The sequence below is a fragment of the Pieris brassicae genome, chromosome 2 (assembly GCF_905147105.1).
Source record: "Pieris brassicae chromosome 2, ilPieBrab1.1, whole genome shotgun sequence".
NCBI classification, from domain to species: domain Eukaryota; kingdom Metazoa; phylum Arthropoda; class Insecta; order Lepidoptera; family Pieridae; genus Pieris; species Pieris brassicae.
Genome location: NC_059666.1, coordinates 16,517,798 through 16,545,453, shown reverse-complemented (window position 1 = coordinate 16,545,453; position 27,656 = coordinate 16,517,798). Strand labels below are relative to the sequence as shown.

Sequence of the window (27,656 nt, the reverse complement as noted above, 5' to 3'; positions counted from 1 at the left end):
ATAAAATATATTTATTACGCGGGAATTTTTTTATAACCGGTTTATGTAATGTATATGTTTCTTGAGACTGCAACCATTTCGAAACATCACTTTTTGAGATTTTTCCATTCATTGCCTTTGTTAACTTATTGACACTGCTGTAACCGGCTGGATGTGATATATCATAATAGATGCGATGTAACTCTAATACGGGGTCCATTTCTTCCAATCACTTTTGTTTCTCAATTTGTTGATGTGTTTAGATTGTGTTGGAGTTGAAGAAACCTCAGGTGGTGATTCTTGAATCAATGTTTTATCTTTACTATTAAGGTCAGATATATATTTGATTCTTTTCAGATTACCAATGTATGTTAGCGGTGTATTTATATCATTTAAAAACTTGGCGAATATTTCCCAACCGATTGGATCGGATCTCTTCGAGGGTCGTAAGATGTCATTCACTAAATCTATAATATTACTCCCTGGTATCTCTTGTCCACTAATGAAAACTGTTCCAATTTTATTCCATTGCAATTGATCTGTTTTATTTACTATTGTATCCATCAATAATTCACCCCTCCTCATATAAGTTTTAGGAATTAATTTTAATATTTCTTTTGGTTGTAACCCATATGCGAAGTCTTCACCCGTTGGGGGTTGTTTAACATTTAGCATTTTTTCATTTTCACTAGTAGTTATATTATTGATGTTACGGTTTTCGTTAGTATTATCATTTATTACCTTTTCAGTTATTGTTATTTCTTGAGGTTGACGTTCTTCCATGGAGTAATGTAAGTATCTTTGTAAAATTTGTAGATAAAGCGCCCATTTTTCGCGATCATCCAATTTACTTGATATAATTTTTTCCATTTCTAAATCCAATCTACTTTGCGGTGTTGCTTTATTTTCATTGTGATGTTTCAGTTTATCAATAAAGTCTTGCTCAACAAGAAGCATTTTTTTTGTGTTCATTGTGATTTATTAAAACAACTTACAAGGGTGCTTAGAGTTGTACCCAAAATTATTGGAAGAAAGGACCCTCCTTTTTGTATTAATATATTTTTCCTGTATTCAAAACTTTTTCCCTTACTGATCAGATTACGTAAGAGATTTTTAACTTTTTTTAATTTTGTTTTTGTATTCTCTTTTAAAGGTACTTTTCCTTGTAAAACATTGTGAATACATTCACATAGACAGTTAATTTCTTGATTATTACAAGACTTCAATAATATCCTACGATGTTTGGGTTTTAATTTATGTAAAGCTGATAACAATTCCTTATGCGTTGTTATTCGTTGATACATGGCTCATTACTGACTTAGAGTGGCTGTTTACAAAGATACTTATACCTTTTCATAGGAACATATATTGTACAAAAATTACTAGATTCAAATATTTTAGATTTTATGCGGCGAGCATCATCAGTGTTTTGTTTCAAATCAATCATTAAATAACCATGAGCTTCTTTAGTAGCATCGGTATATGAATCTTCAATAAACTTGGTATCTTCCGGTGAAACTTGTCTAGCTAGAAATCGTATTTGTGTTTAGTCACGGGGATTTTTAAAATAAATAATATAACTTGAATTAAGTGAAATGTCGCGCTGTCCTCTTCCTTGATGAAATAAGTTTTGGGTTATGTAAAAAACACTCAAATTTCTATGGTGACTACCTTTTGTAAATATATCAACAACTCGACCATCAGATTCCCTCATTAAGTCATCTATTATAATCAAATGTGGATTTTTACCATCAAACATATGCAATTCCGGTAGTCCTTGGTGGTAATTTACTCCGGGTATATTATATAGCGGCTGCATTTCATCATAACACCATGTTATTTCTAAAAAAATCTCATTACATATACTACTTTTATGCTTAATGAAATTTACAACAAAGTTAGATTTTCCACACCCACTAGGTCCTGCTACGATGGCAGCAAAGGGATGAATAAAATGAATCATTATTTTTTGACTTCTGTCATCTTCAGGGAAAGGAATAAAACTAAGTTGATATTTTAAAAACAATTTATTTATATGAAATATACAAAAAATGTAAGTGTTATATCACAATATTAATGTACACGTTTATACATTATACATGTACAAAACAAATTTATTTTACATAAAAATTTACAATTTGTTATATTTACAATAATGATTAACTTAATTACATACTATTGATTTGGTAATGACCTATAGGTAACGTATCGATTTTGTTTCGTAAAATGTACCGCTTAGTGTCATTAAAAGATAAACACACCTTATTTATTTCCTGTGTAAAAATTGTATGTTTTAATGATCTAAACCGATACATTTTACAATGCTGTACGTTTTTATTAAACAAACACGACTTATAATTATCCAACGTTAATTTTTTAGTGACACATTTGTTAACACCCTTCGCCTTAGTAATAATTTTATCATCTACCTGTAATGATGTAATTGATCGCAAACCCACAAATTCTGTAAAGATTTTACCACAATTTTCATCTTTAAAATAACCTAATTTTTTCTTATTTACTTGAGGAAAATTAAAAACATTGTTTGGATCATAATCTGATGTATCGAAATGTGTACAAATGTCTGGCTTTATATCATTATAAAAGTTACTAGTAAATATTTGATAAATGAGACTGTCAGTATCTGTATACAGTAGTTTCAGATTTGAAGTAAATTTCTCTTTCATGTAATTATAGTGGAAATCATACATCAGCGTTTTAGATATATCTAATATACAAAATCCGAGATAAATAGGTTTATTATAAATTAATTTCATTTTGTTTAATTGAATTGCAACAAGACTATCAGAAAATATTGAAACACTGTGAAAATGTGGTTGAGCAATTAGATCCCCAGCTCCCAATACTCTGCCCCTATTTTCCCAGTGGGTTAACAGTTTAACGTTAACTCGTTTCTCAATATTTTCCATAGTCTTACCAAAAACAGCGTTGTTCATGAGTTTATAGAAATCTTTCTCAAAATCGGAATTAGCTCGAGTTCTTAATTGTGTATTAAGGTCTATATATTTCTTTAACCATGGACTCTGCTTAAATTTTAATATTCTATAAACTTTTAATAATTTTAAACCCATTTTCAAACATTGAATTAAATTTCGATAGTGAATAATATATTTGGATTTATTTTTTAAGTTTGGAATCAATGTAATTTCCTTAGCGTCCCCAACTGGTATATTTTCTGGACAAAGAGGTAAATCTGAATGTTTATCATGTAACTCCACCGGATACTCCAGATCTACTTCTAAGATAAAACCTATATCCGATGGACAACTAACATTAAAATCTGTATCAACACTAACCCACTCAAAACCACCTGTAGGTAGATATTGTGACATTGCCCAACCATATAGATTATTGGCATCGAAATACATTAAGAATGACTCTTTATCTTTCGCATTATAGTCAGACATGTAAACATTATTTGCTTTTGCATAGCGAGTGCTACATTGCGAAACACCACCACGAATTCCTGATTTAATAAAAGCAATCATATCTATATCAGAAAGTAATTCAATTTCTGTTTTAGTATGTTTTAACATAGCATCCCAACTTAATCCAGGTGCTGTATAGTAATGAGCCGGGTCTAAATCGTACGTTTTAATGCAAACACACCTAAAATTTTCAAAAATATCTGCTAACAATAAAACATCAGTTTTTAAATAAAGATTTGAATAATCCAACATATTTTTACAATTGAAATGATTCCAAACATCTTTGGCATGGTTGTAATCTTCATTAGAAATAATGGAATCTGTAAGAGTACTGTAAAAGTGTGGAACATCTGGAAGTTGATTGTAGTTTAAAGTATCAAAATCTTTAATGAATTCATATGGAAATACACCTTTTTTAGTCAGCCGTTTAAAGTCTTCTGAATTGGGAAAGCATTTTGATAATTCATTAAAATTATTCTTTGTTAAATTTTTTGCTAAAGTATCTAAGCTGCTGGGTAAAAATTTTAGGGAATCCACAAAACGTAAAGTTACATTACTGTTATTGATTTTAAGAACCTTTGAAAATGATGTGTATTTTTCTTTATTTTGTGGGAGAACTTCTACCTGACCTTCATCAAAGTTTAAGGCATGTACGATAAAATGTGCATCATAATGACTTAAATTGTGCAAGAAGACTGGTATAGTGTAAGGTACTCTAAATTTTTCTGAACAAATTTTATGTATGACCCCAACAAATTCCCCAGTAAACCAATCGTAGTAAATCATTGAATTCCCACACAAAATTTTATCACAAATATAACAATGATTAGATTTGCTAAGTATATCTTGCTGTATTGGTGATATTTTATTAGCAACTTTTTGGAAACCAATTTTTTTAACAATTGTTGTCAAATTATCTTTCAGTGTTTCCATAAATTTTAAAGCACAGTTTTCACCAGTATATGTTACATATTTAGACAATTTATCATCGTATGAGCATTTAATGTAGTATCCAAAACTATACACATTATGTTTTTGTACATTTATTGTATGTGATTTTGAAGGATCGTTTGAACATGATGCTAAGGGACTTAAAAAAGCCTCAAAATCTGCATATATAACAAAAGGTAACATCAATTTACGTTGAAATTTATCAAAACTTAATTTACATTCAGAAACAATATCACCCCACCAATTTCTTATATTTTTATCTAAGCTTGGTATTTGTGTACAAATATGTCTGCAATCATTTATTTGATGGTTATTTAAACGTTCAGATGTTGAAAAATATTGTAAACAAAAGTCACATAGATATATAGCTTCCTTGGATTTCGAAACTTGACTACTTATTAATCGTGACATATTTTTTATATAACAATAGTGACCGATTTTACCCTGTGTCAAATATAGTAAATTTATATGAATCTGCATTTTATTCTTTGTAAAATACAATGGCCCAACAATACAATGTTTTTTTCTTTGTTCATTATATTCTAACCCAAAAACATTAATGCTTATATTATTAAGACTTTCAATTTTGTGTATATCGTTTAATTTAACTGGAAATTTAATATTACCGAACTTTAATTTATGACTGAATTTGGTGTATGATGATACTCTATCCGAATTCTTATGAATTGGAAATAAAGCAGATAACAGTGCCCACTTGAAACATGCGTCATCAGTGTTTTTAACATTGATCACAGCTTTTTTTATTTTTATATCATGTGGTAACTCAATAAAGGATTTTCCTCTTAAAGGGTTAAATTGATTTAAGTTCATATCCAAATGTAAAAATTTTTTCAGACTCCACCCACTATCCTTTCGCTCGAATGAATTTATATAGCTTATTAGAGATTTCGTGAGAGTTGTATAAAATATATTTAAATCATCACCAATACAAACAATAAAATTCATTGATTGGAAATCAAAAGTGTTGTTAATGTTTTTTGTCTCCTGAACAAAGTCACCATATAAAATGAAATTTATTTTTAAAATTGTATGATCTTCTATAGATTTATTTATTATTGTAAATATTGTATCTTTGACTGATGCAAGAAATAACTCTGGTGTCTCAAACTGTAAATCATTTTGATTTTCTGAAGTTACTCTATAAGTTATTATTCTATTACCGAACGCAGTCTCAATTATCTTAACATTGGGTTTTATTGAATGTTGTATTTTATTTACATTATTTTTATGTGCATTGCTCCTTAGATGATTAGCGAAATATTTTTTGGAAACATTTCTATTACAAATACAGCAAAATTTCATGTTAAAATTATTACCTTCATTCGATGTTGATTGCCCTTGTGAAGACCGTGAAAGATGCATGTTCGATCCAGAATTTATTCTTTTGATGTCAGCAGAGTTAATATCAACAGCTGCTTTCCTTTTGGTTCCACGATAATCATATATATATATATATATATATATATATGATTATTAAATATACTCACAGTTTCCCATCGAATTCATCACATAGCACCATCATTCTTTGATCATAGAATGGGTGATTTAAATCATTTCTTTCTATTTCATCACAAACGTTGAAAAGTTCATTTGTATCAATGGATAAGCTTTCAAATTCATGATCCATTTCATCAAAAAAAACACTAACACATTCTTGAGACATTGTATATATGTATTCGTTTCACAACTGTTTTTTGTCTCACACTTTTAACCTTAATGCGCAAAGGTCTTCAACAAAAAGCACAATGATTGACTTTGTACAATGTAACAATAATTATACTAGTGGAAAACTGAAACATTACTTAATTATATAAACATATGGTATTAAAATCTGAAGCATGAAGAAACTAAATGAAACTAATTTTTAAAACTGTAACGATTTACACTATCTTCCTCGGATATCCCCTTTGTTATGTTGTATACAATATCCTTTATCTGAACATCAATGTTGGAATCGTTTTTCATGTAATATTTAACACGAATATCTGCATTTTTCCAATGTTGTGCCACTGGGATTTCTTTCAACTTTTTTAAACTATATAATTCCATTTTCACAAGTATGTCAGCGTCCATTCCATCATCTTTATCAGTCGATATATATGATATGCTTCCCTCCTTCCCTGCACGGCCAACACTTGAAGAAAGTTTAGTTTTTTTCTTCTTCCGGTCAGGTTCTTGAAGAAAAAAGTCATCTAAACGATTGGTCTTCTTATTTTTATTTTCTGTTATGTTTAAAAGCTCTTCTTCATCATCAGATAAATTATAATAATTATATGGTCTGAAACATTTTTCCACATCTTTCAGGTTGTATGAAGACTGAAATATAACATAAACAAATCAAAATGCATTTCAAAAAATAAATAGGAATTTTTAAAGAATTTACTGAAACCAAATTTAAAAAATATAAATAACTTACTTCCATTGTTGTTTATTATTTCAAACTTTCAACCACTTCACTTTTGTCGAACTTAGAGCACAATACTAAATCTTTCTACAAGTATCGGGTTATATAGACTGGTAATGGATATCATTATCTAGTAACGATATTCAACTCGACTGCATGTTTGAACAAGTATCCATACCTATCAGTAAAATGTGGATAATAAATACAAAGGGCACTCTAAATACCCTTTGCAATCTTAATAGTCATTGCATTTTTAAAATATTTTTGAAATAGATAAGAACAGAAATGTGTGTATCTAGTAGTTTAGCAACCACATATACGTATAATTATTATAATATTAAGAACAATAAAATATATTTACGAATATGAAAATATAAACGAATAACCTTATCAGGTTTTTATTAACCTTCATTACTTTTGAAGCATATTTTAGGACAGGTTCCTAAGAGATGTATTATAGGTTTTGTGAATAATACAGCATTCAACGGTAGTTATGGTAAAAATCCTTTCAACTTACTAATATTTGTTTTTTTGGTATTTGCTCATTTAGCCTATATATAGATGGTCAACAGATACCTTCAAAAGCGTTACAACCATCATTTCCAAACGATGTATTTACTAGCGCATACCACACCCTATACTCAGGCACCGGTATACATTTTCTTAACGAAGGTAATGGAATATCGAGGGAGCAATATTCAAGTGGGTACTGTTTACTAGCTTTTGATTTAACACCTGACTTGTCGGCTAACTCTAATGTGCATTGGAATCTTGTACGCCATGGTAGTGTAAGAATGGAAGTAAGATTCGAGAGCGCATTGACTGAATCAATTAACTGTGTAGTTTACGCAGAGTTTTCAAATATTATAGAAATAGATAAGAACAGAAATGTATGTGTGGATTATAGTAGTTAAGCAATCACTTATGTAATTATTATGATATTAAGAATAATAAAATATAATGTAATCGAATATGACATGGTTTTTATTTACCTTCATTACTTTTTTTACAAAGAGACTCATTACTTATGTTGAGATCATATTATGTGTGTTTAAATACATTGGTACAAATATGAATTGATAGTAATAAATGTAGTCAGTAAAAGAGTGAAAGAGTAGGGGAGTAAACGCATATTAAAGTATGAACACACTAGAAGTGCAAATGAGTCTTCGTAGAATACATCCCAGCCTCCAGAGCAACGTATATCCTTCAAATCGATTGCCGATGTATGTTCAGGTGCCAGCACTTATCATATGCAATCTTGACCCTGATTCACAGCCGGGGTCTCATTGGGTGGCTATTCATATAAACGTTGAAAGAGTTGGGGAATACTTTGATTCGTTTGGACGTAAACCTATTGATGCAATAGAAGGATTTTTAAGGAGGAATTGTTGCATGTGGAGATACAATAGCCTTACGGTTCAGGATTACCTATCGGCGGTGTGCGGAGAGTACTGTTTGGTATACATATATTACAAGTTCAGGGGGATGAGATTAGAAGACTTCCTTAGAAATTTTACGTGTGACTCAGAGAACAATGATACGGTGTTAGTAAATTTGTATAGAAATATAATGGACATATAAATAAAAGAATAATACCTGGAATAAAAATGTTTTATTTAAATATGTAACCCTTACATCTAATTTTATTATAGATAATGGTGTTAATGTAGGTTAGGTATATTTATTGTTGTTTGCTTAGACCCGTAGGTTAGGTTAGGTTAGACATAGTTTATTCTATTTTTCTATTAGAGCCATAGATTGGGTTAGTGAATGTAGGAAAGTAGATAACGATGCATTCGTAGCTGATAAGGTGGTGATTAGTAAGTAATTAGCAAGGGTTTTGGGAAAGCTATCTCTGGAACGGTTAGAGCTATCACTTCAGGAGTGAGTGCATTCGACTCCACACGGCCTGTTTAGTGGGGGTAGAGTACAAACTTTTTTTTTTTTTTTTTAGGTTTGGCCAACCATGATTTTTACGTTTTTGGGGAACTTTGATGTGAGGCAGTCGCCGGGAATCCCAACTACTCCAGCTTGCCTTAGACCCAAAAAAGTCGACGGCGTGTGTCAGGCACAGAAGGCTGATCACCTACTTGCCTACACGATTTACGAATGATCATGAAACAGATACAGAAATCTGAGGCCCACACCTAAAAAAGTTGTAGCGCCATTTATTTATTTATTTTTAAATAGAATTGTTACGTTTTTCTCTATAAAGCAGACTTACTTTTGTAATTATTGAAAATTAAACGGGCTTTTTTCTATAAAATAAAAAATAGACCTTATTCGAGTACTGCTTACTGCGGAATTAATCCATCTATGTCCATGACTTAGTCCATGTCTTACGATGGAGTTAAGGTAAGTTGAAATCCTCGCGAAAATCCAATAACGTAATCTCTTTTAACGTGACTCTGCGCCAGCCGGAAAAAAGAAACGAGGGAAGACCACGAAAGCGATGGGCTGACGACTTAGTTTAGGTTTCTGGGGAGAAACAGATGAAAATGGTAAGTTCAGAAGGAGGCCTTTACCCAAAATGGGTCTATACTGCTGAACACGAACACAAATAACAATAACGAACAACCATTTAATATATAAGTATTTAACAGTATGGTATTAATGAGGATGATTTTAAGGATTTCGCCATTTTTGTACACAGAAGGACCCCAGTCCGTCCGCGCTTTAACTTTTTATCTACAAGTATGTTTCAAGTTTTATTGTATTATACCGCACTTGAAGGAATTAAAGAGTTTTACGTGAAAAACACTTTTAATTGTAGCGTTCCACGGCGTGTAATTATTACTTGTAAATTAAGACATAAAACCACTAGATTAGACATCTTTCAGTTTTATTACTGTTATCTTTATAGTGATTGTCGCAGAGAAGAAATGGAAGTAGAGTAAATAGAGTGGAAGAGCGTTAAGAAGTATGTGTGTGACATTGTGTGATCTCTTTCCCTAGTGTACCCTAGTGCTTCCTAGCTAGTGGACTGTGAAATGTGTGTTTAATCTTTATATGTATTGTATATTGAGTATCTGTATTGTATATGTAATGTTACATACATTAGCAAGCTGCACTAGATAACTAAATATATGAGAGGGTAGGATGTAAGAACCTAACAACCCTACGGATCCCTAAGCCCTACAGATGTACCCTAACACATAAATAGTGAATATATAAATAAGTACGGAATGTCTGCACCAAGAGAACTAAGGTAACAGACGGAGCCCTACGGATAGGATCAGGTTTGAGGTGGTGGGATTATCTTAAAGCTATCGGGCAGACTCACCACGATAATCAAGGGCTTGAAGTAGTCTTCGCCACTTTGAGAGGAAGTGAGAAATGAATACGATAGAGCAATATTCAAATCTGATTTATTGTTCAAAGGCAATATCTTAAATACTACTTACACCTATTCACACATACATAATATTATTTAAGGGAGCTGTTGGTGTATTGCGCACCTTCAGCTATTAACATTTTGGAACACACGTGAGTCGTGCCAGCAATTGATCAATATTAGAATAAAATATAATTCAAAATTACTCTTCAGCTAATAATATTTGGAACACACGTTACACACGGTAATAATTGAACACCTGGCTTCGGCCGTCCGCTAATATTCTTCGCTAAGAGCAGCCGCATCGGGATGCCAGGGTGCGGTACCGGCTATAAGACACACTGTGTCATAACACACAGTGCGGTACGCCCTCGCAACCCTGACAGCGACCATTCTTTGCGACTGCTAGGGAATTGTGCGATTGTGTCGGGTAAGTTTGTCGGTCAATATAGGGTACCCGTACAATGCTATCGCCCGCACCGCATTGGCGTATCAGCGGCGACACCCCCCACTCGGCCCACCAAGGTTCGGCTTTATGCGCGAGAGCATGTTTGCCGTGGCGGTGAGTAAAGGGGCAAGTAACGGTCTGCGAGACGGACTTTCAAGTGTTGCTGAGTCATAGTATGAATTAATAGGAATACTGAGCATGAGAACTGAAGATAAATGCTTTTTCACCTTCCTGGTTATCCCGACAAAATTTCCGTTGCTCAAAACAAAAAGTATTTTATATATTTGGTATTAATGTAAATATCTGTCTATACCCTGACCTGAACCCTTGTGGGCTCTAAAATATACCTTTAACAGCCACCGCGTTATTACGCCATTTAAACCTCCTTGTGTCAACTTTGAACGCCAAGATTCGAGTTCCTTGTCAACTCCATCCCACCGATGGAAGCTCAGACCGAGGTCTAAATATGGGAGTTGATACTTATATCTGTTTCAATCACAGCAACGTACTGTTCTAATAATTAAAATATCCGTTCACAGACTACAATAAAATTGGTGAACTGACGTAACATGTAACCATTTTCATGTATGTATTTATGTGTTAGCTGTGAAATTGTGTAGATAATAAAGATATAGCTGTGTGGTCTTTGCTTTATTGAAAATAATAATATAGATTGCATCTTCTACTGCATTTACCATGGAGAGTGGTCAGAGTTGTGCGGATTAATACCTGCAGCTGAGTTTCATCATTGGACGTCGAGAATATGTAATTCCACATATGCCGAGCCCTCTGTAATTGAGTGTCCATGGGCGGTGGTATCACTTAACGTCATGTCAGCCTCCTTTCAGTTTGCCCCGTGTTCTATATAAGAAACGATAAAAGGAAAAATATTGTTGAAGGCCCTTGATAGATCAACTCTGTTTGAATTTTTCAAGCGTAAGCCGTGTCGTTAGTTGGTTAATGAACAAGTGAATTCTCAGACTTTTAATAAATTTAACACGTGAAAATTGTTGACTTCGATAGAGATAGAATACTTAACTTGATTATCAAATTAACGGACGCGGTAAGAAATGATAAAAATAACAAAATAGCAAGACTTATTTCGGTGCACTGTAACTAAAATAAAAATGCGCTGAAACTGTGAAAATTGTTGTGTAAAAAAATATTGAATACTGTTAATAATTTCTTCTTTTTATAGTTAGATTAATGTGGTCTGTAGTCCGGCGTCCATATATTTTGGTTCCCGCAAAACGTTCAGTTAATGCCTACATTCTTACACAGGTAGCGCTATTCCACATGAAAAATTTAGGTCTAGATTTCACACGACTAGATAGCGTTTTCCACATTTTCCTCTTAAGTTTGTAATTAAATCCTTATATTTTCTAAAATATTCAATGTATATTAGATCAACATATCGATAAAAAATATAAAAATCGTTCCCAATTGTCCATTTTGTTTACAATAATGTGATTTGATTCCAGGTTTTTTTGAAGGATGTGTTCAAGTTTTTCGTTACAATCATCGGAGGGTCCATAGCTACAGCCGTAAGCGGTATTGGTGAGATAGCCGCTCTAAGTACTCACCACCAATATGTTTGAAGCGACAAAGCAATCAATATATACACACTATACGTTCTAATAACAAGAAAATAATAAAGCGAAGAGACTTCGGTCTCAACATCGCGGTGGTAACTAATTTGACCCTCTTTTGGACAAAAATTTGAAGAAAACAGATAAATTAGTAGCTGTGCCCGCGAAATGCGTTTCAATAATTTTACTTAGCCTATAGCCATATAATTTTTTAATTTTTTCTCCATAAAAACACTTCCAAGTTCAAGGAATAAAATATATCTGCAGTCCGAGAGCTATATTCGCCTAGTTGCTTCAGCGTACAACTCTCATCTGAGGTCGTAGGGTCGATCCCCAGCCGTGCACCATTGGTCTTTCTTTCTATGTGCGAATTTAATATTAGCTTAAACGGTGAAGGAAAACATCGTGAGGAAACCGGCTTGCCTTAGACCCAAAAAAGTCGACGGCGTGTGTCAGGCACAGAAGGCTGATCACCTACTTGCCTACTCGATTTACGAATGATCATGAAACAGATACAGAAATCTGAGGCCCACACCTAAAAAAGTTGTAGCGCCATTTATTTATTTATTTTTAAATAGAATTGTTACGTTTTTCTCTATAAAGCAGACTTACTTTTGTAATTATTGAAAATTAAACGGGCTTTTTTCTATAAAATAAAAAATAGACCTTATTCGAGTACTGCTTACTGCGGAATTAATCCATCTATGTCCATAACTTAGTCCATGTCTTACGATGGAGTTAAGGTAAGTTGAAATCCTCGCGAAAATCCAATAACGTAATCTCTTTTAACGTGACTCTGCGCCAGCCGGAAAAAAGAAACGAGGGAAGACCACGAAAGCGATGGGCTGACGACTTAGTTTAGGTTTCTGGGGAGAAACAGATGAAAATTGTAAGTTCAGAAGGAGGCCTTTACCCAAAATGGGTCTATACTGCTGAACACGAACACAAATAACAATAACGAACAACCATTTAATATATAAGTATTTAACAGTATGGTATTAATGAGGATGATTTTAAGGATTTCGCCATTTTTGTACACAGAAGGACCCCAGTCCGTCCGCGCTTTAACTTTTTATCTACAAGTATGTTTCAAGTTTTATTGTATTATACCGCACTTGAAGGAATTAAAGAGTTTTACGTGAAAAACACTTTTAATTGTAGCGTTCCACGGCGTGTAATTATTACTTGTAAATTAAGACATAAAACCACTAGATTAGACATCTTTCAGTTTTATTACTGTTATCTTTATAGTGATTGTCGCAGAGAAGAAATGGAAGTAGAGTAAATAGAGTGGAAGAGCGTTAAGAAGTATGTGTGTGACATTGTGTGATCTCTTTCCCTAGTGTACCCTAGTGCTTCCTAGCTAGTGGACTGTGAAATGTGTGTTTAATCTTTATATGTATTGTATATTGAGTATCTGTATTGTATATGTAATGTTACATACATTAGCAAGCTGCACTAGATAACTAAATATATGAGAGGGTAGGATGTAAGAACCTAACAACCCTACGGATCCCTAAGCCCTACAGATGTACCCTAACACATAAATAGTGAATATATAAATAAGTACGGAATGTCTGCACCAAGAGAACTAAGGTATCAGACGGAGCCCTACGGATAGGATCAGGTTTGAGGTGGTGGGATTATCTTAAAGCTATCGGGCAGGCTCACCACGATAATCAAGGGCTTGAAGTAGTCTTCGCCACTTTGAGAGGAAGCGAGAAATGAATACGATAGAGCAATATTCAAATCTGATTTATTGTTCAAAGGCAATATCTTAAATACTACTTACACCTATTCACACATACATAATATTATGTTAGTGAGCTGTTGGTGTATTGCGCACCTTCAGCTATTAACATTTTGGAACACACGTGAGTCGTGCCAGCAATTGATAAATATTCGAATAAAATATAATCCAAAATTACTCTTACTTCAGCTAATAATATTTGCAACACACGTTACACACGGTAATAATTGAACACCTTGCTTCAGCCGTCCGCTAATATTCTTCGCTAAGAGCAGCCGCATCGGGATGCCAGGGTGCGGTACCGGCTATAAGACATACTGTGTCATAACACACAGTGCGGTACGCCCTCGCAACCCTGACAGCGACCATTCTTTGCGACTCCTAGAGAATTGTGCGATTGTGTTGGGTAAGTTTATCGGTCCATATAGGGTACCCGTACAATGCTTTCGCCCGCACCGCATTGGCGTATCAGCGGCGACACCCCCCACTTGGCCCGCCAAGGTTCGGCTTTATGCGCGAGAGCATGTTTGCCGTGGCGGTCTGCGAGACGGACATTCAAGTGTTGCTGAGTCATAGTATGATTTAATAGGAATACTGAGCATGAGAACTGAAGATAAATGCTTTTTCACCTTCCTGGTTATTCCGACAAAATTTCCGTTGCTCACAACAAAAAGTATTTTAAGTGTCAACTTTGAATGCCAAGATTCAAGTTCCTTGTCAACTCTATCCAACTGATGGAAGCTCAGACCGAGGTCTAAATATGGGAGTTGATACTTATATCTGCTTTAATCATAGCAGCGTACTGTTCTAATAATTAAAATATCATTTCACATACTACAATAAAATTGGTGAACTGACGTGACATGCAACAATATTCATGTCTGTATTTGGTTTTTGTTTCCCCTTTCTTGGCCTGCACGATGTATGTATTCATGTGTTGGCTGTGAAATTGTGTAGATAATAAAGATGTAGCTGTGTGGTGTCTTTGTTTTATTGATAATAATATAGATTGTATCTTCTACTGCATTTACCATGGAGAGTGGTCAGAGTTGTTCGGATTAATACCTGCAACTGAATTTCATCATCGGACATCGAGAATATGTAATTCCACTTATTAGAGTTCTTCAAGAAATTAGCATACCAATACTTAATAGGCCGGCAATTCGCCGAGCCCTCTGTCATTGAGTGTCCATGGGCGGCGGTATCACTTAACATCATGTGAAGGCTCACCTTTCAGTTTGCCCCGTGTTCTATATAAGAAACGATAAAAGTAAACATATTGTTGAAGGCCCTTGAGAGATTAGAGAGATTGTACTAATACTTAACTTGATTATCAAATTAAATTATATCGGACGCGGTAAGAAATGGTAAAAATAACAAAATAGCAAGACTTATTTCGGTGCACTGTAACTAAAATAAAAATGCGCTGAAATTGTGAAAATTGTTGTGTAAAAAAATATTGAATACTGTTAATAATTTCTTCTTTTTATAGTTAGCTTAATGCGGTCTGTAGTCCGGCGTCCATATATTTCTGGTTCCAGCAAAACATTCAGTTAATGCCTACATTCTTACACAGATAGCGCTATTCCAATGAAAAATTTAAGTCTAGATTTCACACGACTAGATAGCGTTTTCCACATTTTCCTCTTAAGTTTGTAATTAAATCCTTATATTTTCTAAAATATTCAATGTATATTAGATCAACATATCGATAAAAAATATAAAAATCGTTCACAATCGGCCATTTTGTTTACAATACTGTGATTTGATTCCAGGTTATTTTAAGGGATGTGTTCAAGTTTTTCATTACAATCATCGGAGGGTCCATAGCTACAGCCGTAAGCGGTATTGGTGAGATAGCCGCTCTAAGTACTCACCACCAATATGTTTGAAGCGACAAAGCAATCAATATATACACACTATACGTTCTAATAACAAGAAAATGATAAAGCGTAGAGACTTCGGTCTCAATATCGCGGTGGTAACTAATTCGACCCTCTTTTGGACAAAAATCTTAAAGAAAACAATAAATTAGTTGCTGTGCCCGCGAACTGCGTTAACAATAATTTTACTTAGCCTAAAGCCAAATAATTTTTTTTCTCCATAAAAACACTTCCGAGTTCAAGGAATAAAATATATCTGCATTCCGAGAGCTGCATTCGCCTAGTAGCTTCAGCATACAACTCTCATCCCAGTCGTAGGGTCGAATATGAATATATATACTGAGGTTCACTACTTTACTAAGATATAACAATTGGTGTTTATTAAAGTTAGGTATAGTACTGTACTTAGTTTAAACAAAATTTCGGAACGCATGCAAACATTCATTTGGAGAAAAGTAGAAAATTAATTGATGTATCTGACTGATTGGCCGAACCTTTTATCTAAATTTAAATGTTGTGTACCCTCTAGATACCCAATCCTATCATTGCCTTTCTGCCTCCTTTCCGAAGAACGCGTTTTGGTCAAAGGTCTTCGATGTCCAGATTGAGCATTATGATAAACAAGCTAGGTCTTTCATAACTCCCCTCACTCTTTGAAATCGAATTTCGTTTATTTTTTGTAATTTCAATTGTTAAAGTTATACTTCTTTTGGCCCGCTAGGGAAAAGCGATGAGAGTAAATTTTTACCATGCACACGCTCACCTTCACAAACAACCGACACACTTAAGTTAGCATAGTCAACATTTTAAAATAAAAAATGTCAATTTCTTGAATTATGTAAAAATATTTTTTTGTGATATTTAAAATAACTGTTAAATAAACTCTTTTTAACTATGAACAGTTTCACATGCAGGTAAATCATGACAATACTTTAAATAAACTTCAGCGTGAACTACAAAGTGCGTGCGTACTACAGAAGTGTTTCCAACAAACTAAAACAACAAACAGATTTTGTTAATGTAGAAAAACTATAAATATATGGACGTAATGTCTTTTTATTATAATTTTGATGTAAAATAAATAAAATGTAGCTTTATTTGGTTATATTAATCAAACATTCAATAATAAGTATTACCTACTCAACTAGTATTTCCTCGGGCAACTCAAAATAATTGTATTCATACAGGTAAACAAGTATGAACGTCAACAAAAAAGATGTTAAAATGATTCTAAATATACATTTACTACCAGTTCGCAAGTCAAGGGCGTAGAGTGAGCAAGAATTGGCAAGAAACTCTCTGCCACTCTTTTTAATCGCCAAGATTTGTGTCATACAACTACAGTGTAAACTCTATATAACGACACTGAAGGGACTGTGCATTTTATGGCGTTGTAGAGAGTTATCGTTACGAAAACATATAGATTATCAATGATTACTAATTAGTCCTACTTATTAGTCACGGTCAACAACAGTCTCCACGTGCAAGCAGTCACAATTTGTAAACAAAAGAAATAATTTCTTAGAAAGTTAGTATGCATGATACCGACGTGCATGAAGAACGTACACAGCTGCGCAGTTTTTACTAATTTTAGCAACGTAAAAAGTACATTATTACTCAATTGTTGTCGTTATAGTGGGTGGGTGTAATGCTATGTAGAGTGTATCATTGTATGGAAGACAAGACGTTACCTGCAGTTTACACTGTAGTTTGTACTTGAACAAATCTATCCCAAGGATTAGGATCATTTAAATAATCGTCAAATTTATAAAAAAGCTTTTTTCTCGTGGTCTAATGCAAACGTTCAAGGCTCGTTTGGACAACGACGTACGTATTTCAAGTTGGTTACCACAAACCTCCGACGTCACTTCATTGATGTAGTTTATTTATCTAAAATATTTAACTTTGATACTCATAGTAACCTTGCATTTTCCTTTCTTTGTCCTGGAATTACTAGAAGCAAAAGCCTTCTATAAGGCACGCTAATCTGTTACTTATAATAGCCCAGTAAATTGGTTCGCTCTTACAAGTTAATTACTAACATTAATGAAAATATTGATATATTTTAAACAATCTCCCAACTTTCAACTTTGTTTATCATGCTCTTTATGAGGTTTAAGATTCTATTTAGTTCTTTTTGTGTTTGCTTGTTTATTTTTTGCTCTTGCTAGCTTGCTATGTTCTAATTTAATTGTGTATGTGTGTAACATTTCTAATATCATATAATTTTATACATACACGTAGTTTTAATTACTTATTATAAATAATAATTTCTGACAATAATAATTTACTGTTGTACAAGGCGAATACTTTCCGTTGCAGCAGGTTGCGATGTTGTTTAAGATTGTTGTAAGTGTTTGAAGAAGACGAAAAAGCATTGGGCGAAGAAAGTGCGTTTTAGTGAAACTTTGTCAATAACTACTAGACTGCAGTTTAGTAATGTTTTTATGGAGACAAACGGGCAGGAGACTCACCTGATTTTAAGTGATGCCCATGGATGTGAGTCCAAATGACTCGCAAGTCCGTCGCCGGCCTTTTAGAGTTTTCTCAATTTAAACCTCTTTGGCGTGTCCCTATGTTTGTGCAATCACAAAGGCCTCATGGAAAGAGTGTTATTGTACAAAAATCTTCTGTGAGTTTTACGTCTTTTTGTGTGAGTTACGAAAGGTATTTAGCAACTGTTGGGCATTGGTTAATTGAGGCATTACTATGACTCCTCCATCTCAAAATCCATCACGTATTCAGAGACACAAGTCTAGGGCATGTCAAGTGAAGGAAATGGACACAAGTCTAGCTAATCTGGCATAACCGGACAATTATGTATAAAAGTACTTTATTATGAAAATGTTGTTTTTCCCAACAAATTTTGTACCTACCTGCTACCAATACCAACACAAAAACTTCGATATTTTCTCCATAGAGAAGATCAGACCGAGGTCTAAATATGGGAGTGGATACTTATTATCTGCTTCAATCATAGGCTGTCTTTCAACCAGTGATACCACTTTTTGACGAAACACCTTGCGAGTGCCAAATCATGTAGTAGAAAAAGAAAAAGTTATTAACCGTAGAGAGAAATTTGATATTGATATATTTGATTGTTTGCCTTTTGGATGCATCGATACATAGATAGTATACATACTCGATGTTTAAAACTTAACAATACATCGGTTTGATTCGATGCATCTATGGGAAGAGCTAGCTCGTTTTAAATCACAACCCTGGTTAGTTTCATTAATTAGTTTATTCAAGAGATAACACAACAAGAGTAGTAAGTATGCACAGACATTTTATATTCTCAGAGAGACGCTAACAAAAGCCATAGTAAGTATAGGCAGCGGCACGTAAGTCTAGCGCTGGCCGATACGGGGGGATTGCTGCGCATGTGTACTGTCGCGCACGCAATACATTATATGCCACTTTGATTAATGATTACCTAAATAATGATATTAAGCTGAACGAAATGTGTGAATATTACTTATCTATAGAATATAATAAGACAGTAAAAAAGTGTCTGTACATAGAACGTATTTCCAAAAAAGACCTAAGATATTTTAACAAGTTTATGGGATGTAGAAAAATAAAAACGTTATCTTTTAATTTGTAATATTTTATTAATCTGAATCAGAGAACGGTATCACGCCTTCTGGTTTGGTCTCGCGACAAGGCCTTTTGCTTACTGAGGGCCCGGGGTCAGGACTGCTTCGTTCGTCGGCACTAGCGTCATCTTCATTGCTATCCTCGGAACTATCTCCATCGACATGAATAATGAATTGTTCTGTTATCAAATCCACGACATGATCACTCTTTGCATATTGCTCTTCTATATTTGGATTTGTTTCAAAGAATCAATTAATTCGTTAGATTCCCTTTTTAAAAAACGATTCACGTCATAAACCATTTTCCTGGCTTGTCTTTTCAAAACAGTATTTGTTCTAGGCATATTCACTTTAAAGTCACAAACAAACTTAAAAACAAACAACAAAACACTAACAAATTCAAACGTAACAAAAAACAACAAAACGTAACAACAGTAACAATAATATTAATGGCGCGACTGTACACGGGATGTGCGCGGGGCGTCGTATGGGTGCGGGGGAAGGAATGCGACTGGAGAGCCAATCGACACTACGCGCGCCCGCTCTTCATTCCGCTAGCCCCCCTCAGATACCTTATTTTTTACTTCTGCGCAATAACGGTCAGCGCTAGAGTTTCGTGCCACTACTTGTACCAGTAGTAAAAAGTAACGTAAAGGACGTTAGCGTACTACAAAAATGTTGCCACATACATAAATTCTTATAGATAAAATAATATAGAACATAATATGTATATTTTAAGTGTGTTTCTATGACACGTGGCTAGTTAGTATTCATCGAGTATTTTTAAGTATATCACAGATAGAGAGAAGAGATCACATTAAAGTATTGGCGCGTAAGTTAGAAAGATAAAGATATAGTCCTTAGGAAAAAAACATATATTATTCAGCTTATTCAACATATTTGTCGGGCTTAAACCATTAATAATCCTATTTAAAAGCTGTATCGGTATGTTTTCAGTTAACAATTTACATTATTTTTTAGTACCGTAATGGAGCTATATGTCTCAAAGGTTCTCTGTGGGTTGCCTCGATGTCAATTATCAGTGCCATTCATGTTCTAATACACAATCTGGGTTCTAATGTTATTGCTAGATATAAATAAATACGTTTATTGACTACTTTAATATATAAGGATATTACTGTAGTAGGGTATTATTTAATAAGTGCAAATTTATAATGGATATTAGCGAAAACACCCATGTCAAATATTCACTATCATGGAGTGACCATTTGCAAGCAGTTTCTAATGGATTATGTTCTCTACAGCAGGTAATCTTATTTCCAATATTCTAATACTTGGCACAAGTTATTGAAACTACCTCATAGATAGTGTTTACCTTCTGCTAAATAAATATTGCATAGCAGAATACATGCTATTTATTCCAATTATATAATTCATTATTAATTTTAACAGTCTTAAATAATATATAATACTCAAAACACATATGTTCTTATATATTTTACATCTAGTTGCAATCTTGAATATTTTTTTAAATAAGCTTCTATTATAAATAACCTATAAAAAGTTTTACATTTGAATTTATTCATCTAATAACATGTTTTTAGAATGAAGAATTAGTAGATATGACATTAGCCGCTGATGGACATTATGTTAAAGTACATAGAGTAATCATGGCAATGGCGAGTCCTTACATTAAAGATCTAATTTGCTCTATTAAGTGTAACCATCCTGTTATATTTTTAAATGTAAGTCTTCCTTTGTATTATTATGCATGCTTTTGTCACTAGGTCAACACTGCTTACACTTACTTCATTCATTAAATTGTATATTATGTCTACTTTCAAGATTTCAGATACAAAGCTAAGATTTTTTAACTCTTCCTTTATATATATTTAAAAAATAAAACATGTACCTAATAATGAACCTATCTATATTCAAGATAGTTTGAAAACCAGCCACTAGCTTTTGATAAGTTAGCTTTAAATTGTTCTTTACATTGTGCCTTATATGATCCAACATTCTTCTTCAATGTTTACATAATTTATTTCAGAATCTAAGCTATAATACCTTAACATATATTTTAGAGTACATATATGTAGGAGAAGTAGACATACCATCAGAATTTATGGATGAATTTTTGATAGCTGCTAGGTCTCTACATATTAAAGGATTGAAAGATGTTGTAAGTATTCTAACATATAAAACTATTTCTTGTTACTGACTTTTCATGTGAAACAACATTGCTTTAATTTTTTTAATCTTCTAAGATTATTAATTAATGTTGAGCAAAGTGGTGAGCAACTGCCAGTATAGATGCCTAATAATTTATACTAAATAGTATGAAGTTACATCAATAGATATGTAATTTTTTGTCTTTTATAATTAGTTACCAAATACTCCATTTGATTTATGCGATTACCCCTTTTTTTATTATAACTTTTATAACAAAACTAAACACAAGTTATTGCAGTAACACTTTAAATGTATTACAGTAGTTGTGGTCAGCTAAAGACTTCCATGTTTTATTTAATGGATATCTGTAACTCTAAAGAACACAATTGCAGGATATGAAAGATAAAAACATTATTATTGTTCCCGAAAAAGATACAAATGTGGACCAAGTAAGGATAAGTAAGTGTTACACAGAAGCTGCAACAAAAAAAGAAAGAGAAGTATTGGATCTAGAACTGTGAGTTAAAAGACTGACTTGATTTCAACAGTGTCTAAAGGGGCTCCTAGACAGGCCATTTTTTGACGAAAATGTATAGCTGCAAGAGTGTGGCTGGTAGCGTCAGCCATCATTTACGGTTAGACTATGCAATACTCGGCAATATTTTTAGTATGGCCGGGATACATAGCCAAATATTATGTCCATTGCATGTTTAGTGACCCAGCCGTATCGCCGGAATGATCGCTTTGCAATCGAAAATACAGCAATGTTTCACAGCCATATTATTGCCGCCTCGCTTTACGGCCTAAGTGCGTCCCTTTTTCATCTTACGCGAAGTTTGAGTAGCGCTATGTTCGTTTGTGTTTGTTTCTAATTATTTTGGTTATAAGTAGTAGCCAAGCCATGTATGTAGACCAAACAATGTGTAAAAACAAAAGCCATATACAGTTCAGAAATATTGCCGAGATATAAATTTTTCAGCCAGCTTTAAAACTTTTTTGTATTCTCGGGATAAAAAGTTTAGAGACCCCTTTAAAGAAATAATAGAACTACTGATTTATTGCTAATTTTCTATCTTTTACATGTTTAATATCATCATCGTCCTTGTACAACTCATTTATATACTGTAATAAACAACCTTATGCAGCCATCTGAATGTGCAACTATTATAGACCGGCTCAGCTACCAAACAATTTCCCTCACAGAAGGACCCCTATGAATCTAAGAGTAACACACTTTTTTCATCTAAAATCTGTAAGAAACTTTCATGTGAACATTATTTCCAAATTGTTTATTAGTATACAACCTTTTTGCATACATATGTATATTAATTACCAAGACCTCACCTTGTTTACCAAGAGAGGGCAATGTATGATATATATAGCTGAGAGACCTTGGTTTGATTAGCAGCAAACTGATTTGAAACAAATTTAATTTATATTAAGAACTATTCTTTATGCAGTTGATGCATTGCTTTCTCCGTTCAAAGAATACCAGGTCAAAGTGTCAGACTAATATTTGACGAGGAATTACAGAATTTAAATAAAATTTTGTTGAATTGAATTTGAATTTGTTGTAGTATAAAAGAAAATATAAAGGAATCAATGACAGAATCTATAGAAAGTTTAGAAGTTGAGACAATTGAGGAAGATGGAGAAATAATTCTTGATACTGAAGATCCTGATTTTGGTATGACATCTTATTGTATTCTCAATTCAAAAATTGGTTCATATCACTAATTGTCCACTTATGAACGTCAAATTACTGACATATTACTATGAAATAACTCCACCGGCAGTAGCTTGATCAAATAGGACCTACATATAGCTGAGATTATTGATTGATTGGGGTGTTAGGTAAAATTTTTGATTTGAAGAGTCAAACCTTTTGAAAGATAATATAAATATATTATAGTCCCAATAACGGTAAAATCTAATCTCGAAGTTGATTAAACAAAACACAAATTCAAAATATGGCGCATTTTTTTAATTTAATCAAACTGATCGTGTGTGTCGTGTCTGTGGCTGGACTAGAGACGCTGTAGACCAAACAACCGAAACATTTACGTTCTCAATATATATCTAAAATACCTGAAGATTTTATCGGCGTGCCTATGTAGCATTTTCGAAGTGTCATTGTAATATAATATGAATTGTTTGTGATAACAAATTTTATTGTCCGCTAAAACTTCCATGAAATTAAATCGCTATAAGCATTTGTTGATCGTTGCAAAAAAATTATATTTGATTTGTATACTATCTTTTAATTAGTTAATTTAGAATTCCAATTTGGTTTGTAATGCGCTATCCTAACGTTGCGGCATCGAACGTGAATATTACATCTAAACTGCATATAAAAATGTCAGGGTCACTATCTCTATCAGCTGCTTATGTCTTAGCAATGGCAACATTTCAGATAATCAAATTGTGTATTCGTTAAAGAAATTGATATATTTCAGATATCTCTACGCACTATACGTTGTCTAACCGCGGATCCCTTCAGATGATATTGAACAAATTTATGTATTATCTAAAACACACGAACAAGGATAATTCACGACAGTGGCGTTGTGTTGATTATTTAAATAAAAATAAATGTCCGGCACTTATTTTTACCGAAGGGGACCTGGTCATTCAGAGGTAAATATATAAAATTGTGTTTCTTTTTACATTTATTAGTCCAGACATACTTCTATTACCGATTATTATTTGCAAATGCAGTAAGTCTCAATTCAAGCGGTGCGATGCGCATTTGTTTTTCAATTTTAACGCGTTAACGCGATTTGATTAAAATACTGGAACCAGTTCTGACTTTTATTCATTCGTGAATAATGCTCGCTCGATAATATACAATTATAAGCTATAATATATAATATCCATTACTTTTACACGTATAGTTCGTTGTGGCCTGAATTTACTTAAATGCGCCTGCGTCATTCGCGGTTTTACTCGCGCGCTTATATATTTACATAAGACAAATTTCTACCTTAAAAATAAAGATGAATTTGCTTTGGATGAAAAAATGATGAATCGTCGCCTCAACTCTGGGCCAGAGTTGAGCCTAACACTGTTTCTACCGATGTTTTACTGTCAGTCACAAATTGCATAGTTATCCCCGTCATTTAGAATATATTCACGTTTTTAATGGCTTAATAACGATATTTCCTATGTATAAAAACCATTAGTTAAATATTTTACTGAATGTCCGTATAACACATGATTTCAGAATATCGGCCCATAACCACAGAACACATGAAAATAAGATTAAAAAAAGGTTTTGCAATGGAAAAGTATTTACGACTATTCATGAAGCAGAAGAAAATACACCACCTAAAAGTACCAAAGATTGTAGTGAAAATTATATGGATCATGAATAAAATATATTTAAAGACGCTTTTATTTATATACCCTTAAACAGGATTCGCTAAATATACATTCATTTATTTAAAACATGAATAAAAACATTTGTTATAAAAAATAAAAAATTTAATATATTTCATACAACAATCAATATACGTAACATATTTTAAATGAGAAATCATTTATGAAATATCTAAAAATAGCAGGAATGCATCGGAATGTCATAAAATTGAAGTAAAACTCAACAACAAGCTTATATTTTTAACCGTAATTATTCTCAAATTTTATAAAATAAATGCACAACTAAGTACAATATTTTTGAATCAAACTACTTTTCTAATTCATTTTTGACGAAAGTTGGAAGCGCAAATGCTGCTTTATGAACGTCAGTGCTATAGTACCTCAAATTCATAGAAAGCTCATCTTGGCGGGAAAACGTCAAAGTCGGCTTGTCAAACTGAACATCACTATCAAGAGACCCAATGACAAAACCAATTTGCCCTGAAGGATAAGTCGGTACAGACGTTGTAGCGTACGCGGCTTTCGGAAATTGATTTTTGCAGATCTTTAGTGTACTTGATACTAAATCCATGCTGTACCAAAATGTACCAGCTTGCGAACAAACGATTCCATTAGGCTTTAATGCGCTTTTCATGAGTGCAAAATAATTTTCTTGAAACAAACTAACAGCTGGACCGACGGGGTCGCTGCTATCTGTTATGATGACGTCAAATTCCTGACTATGGTTCTTCATGAACTCGAAGCCATCTCCTACGTGAAGTTTGAGTTTTTTACTTTCAAAACCGACTGCCATAAATGGAAGATACTTTTTAGATACCTCGATAACTTTATCGTCAATTTCCACCTGCAACAATATTTTTTTACACTTTCCCGTTAAGTTGGGAATAATTTATACATTTATCTTCTTTTTTTAAATTAAGTAATGGGCATGAACTTATGTCCATGTTTAACCCCGACCTTTGATAAGATAAGTCATTGTAAAACTAACATCCGTAAACTGTCAATGCCTATTATAACCCATTTTTTTATCTATATTTTTATATTTTTAAAGCGTACGTGAATTTGTCTATGTGGAGTTTCAATTACATGTAGCCTAATTTCTATTTCTACTGGTCAATGTTTTTTAAAATAAAATCAACATTGTACAAGCTTTTCTGCACCTGTTGCTGCACATCCCAAATTTCCATTTTCAATTCCCAAATTGAACCAATACAACTTAGGGTCCTTAAAACCAAATTGTAATTGGTAACGTGCTCGCATTGTAAATATCTATATAGATTTTACTTTCGTCGAGGTCTATCAAAACTCTTTCTATTAGCGATTACTACTATATAATATGTACTACATATATTATATACTCATTACTGAAATGAATAACCTTGACTCTTGATATTAATACGTGGGGTAAAACTACGATAGGAATGTCGCTTGATATATTTTAATTATAATGAATACTTTTTTACATCTATTTTGTCCGTAGTTTCACTTGCGTATGGAATAGAATTTTAATGAATTTAGCTAAACCATTTTATGTTATACCTCTAAACTAGATTTAAATCTATTTTAATGTAAGATTATAATAATGTACCTGAACGATTTCCTTTACTAATGGATGTTTTGCAACTTCTCTAGCAACTCCCCCATCTCCACCTCCTACAATGAGCACTTTTTCGGGATTTTTATGGCAGCACAGGGGCAAGAAAGAAATCATTTCCTGAAATCATGTATGATAATGAAGAAAATAATACCTTTATCATAATTTGTGATTTACAGTGCATTTCATATCTTTATTTATTTTAAGATATGGTTTTATAGCAAGGAGACCATTTTTATCATCATTTATGTACCTACTGGTACTACTAAAATAATATACTTGAACCAGACTACATACCTGATATGAAAACTCATCTTTCTGGGTGCACTGTATAATACCATCTAGAACAAGGACCCTACCAAGGCTGGTGGTGTCTAGGACTAAGATGTCTTGATACTTTGACTTCTCTTTATGCAATACTTCTTTAACTTCAAATGAAAATGTTCCACCAGGCCACATCTCACATACTTCAGTAAACCAATTCTTTTTAAATGAATCCATTTTTGTCTCTATAAAGGGAAAATAAATTTGTTCAGAAAGAAAAACACCTTCCGACCACGTTCACAATATTTATAATAATTATTTGATTATTGTTGTCTTTATTTATAACTGCATATTATTAGTTAATTTTACAAATTTGACTCTTTCTTTAAATAACATTAGTAAATCATTGTGATTAATAAAAAAAAAAACAAACTGATAAACTTGTTTAAATAATAATTGCCATACCTGTTTACTGCTTCTCCTATAATTAATTAAGAGTGATTTCGGTATTTATCTTAATTTATTATAGTATTATTATCACTCGACGCAGTGTTCACGAGATTTCTCGACTGATTAGTTTTGAATTAAAAACAAGTTTTACCGGATTATGTTACGGAATGTAACAAACGATTTATATGCGCAAGCGCAGCTTGACAACTGATTACTGAAGTCTGAACTGCACCGTGCACGTCTCTGCTTATTGTGCCTGTCAAGAGTAGATTGACATACGTCGATGTCACGTTTTAAATATAGAAAAGAGTGTTTATGAGGCAGAAATGACGATTATAAATATTTCATGTAATTAGATTTCTACAAAAAGAGTATGGCATCTGGCTCTTTATGTAAGGGACTGTAATAGGAAAATTAAATTAAGTTA

General features: G+C 33.1%; 2 protein-coding genes across 2 annotated transcripts; one reads left to right on the top strand and one right to left on the bottom strand.

Moving 5' to 3' along the window:
* Positions 1-19,800: 19,800 nt before the first annotated feature.
* On the top strand, positions 19,801-24,932 carry LOC123720317 (kelch-like protein 22). The gene is made up of 7 exons (XM_045676874.1): positions 19,801-20,678; positions 20,976-21,116; positions 21,422-21,553; positions 21,936-22,060; positions 23,121-23,230; positions 24,000-24,180; positions 24,767-24,932. The coding sequence occupies exons 1-7, from the start codon at positions 20,586-20,588 to the stop codon at positions 24,915-24,917; spliced, it is 933 nt and encodes a 310-aa protein (XP_045532830.1). The 5' UTR covers positions 19,801-20,585; the 3' UTR covers positions 24,918-24,932.
* Positions 23,121-27,452, bottom strand: LOC123720318 (spermidine synthase). The gene is made up of 4 exons (XM_045676875.1): positions 27,245-27,452; positions 26,813-27,024; positions 26,510-26,635; positions 23,121-25,765 (listed from the first exon to the last, which is right to left on the bottom strand). Exons 2-4 carry the CDS (start codon positions 27,014-27,016, stop codon positions 25,229-25,231), a joined length of 867 nt encoding a protein of 288 aa, XP_045532831.1. The 5' UTR covers positions 27,017-27,024; positions 27,245-27,452; the 3' UTR covers positions 23,121-25,228.
* Positions 27,453-27,656: the final 204 nt, after the last annotated feature.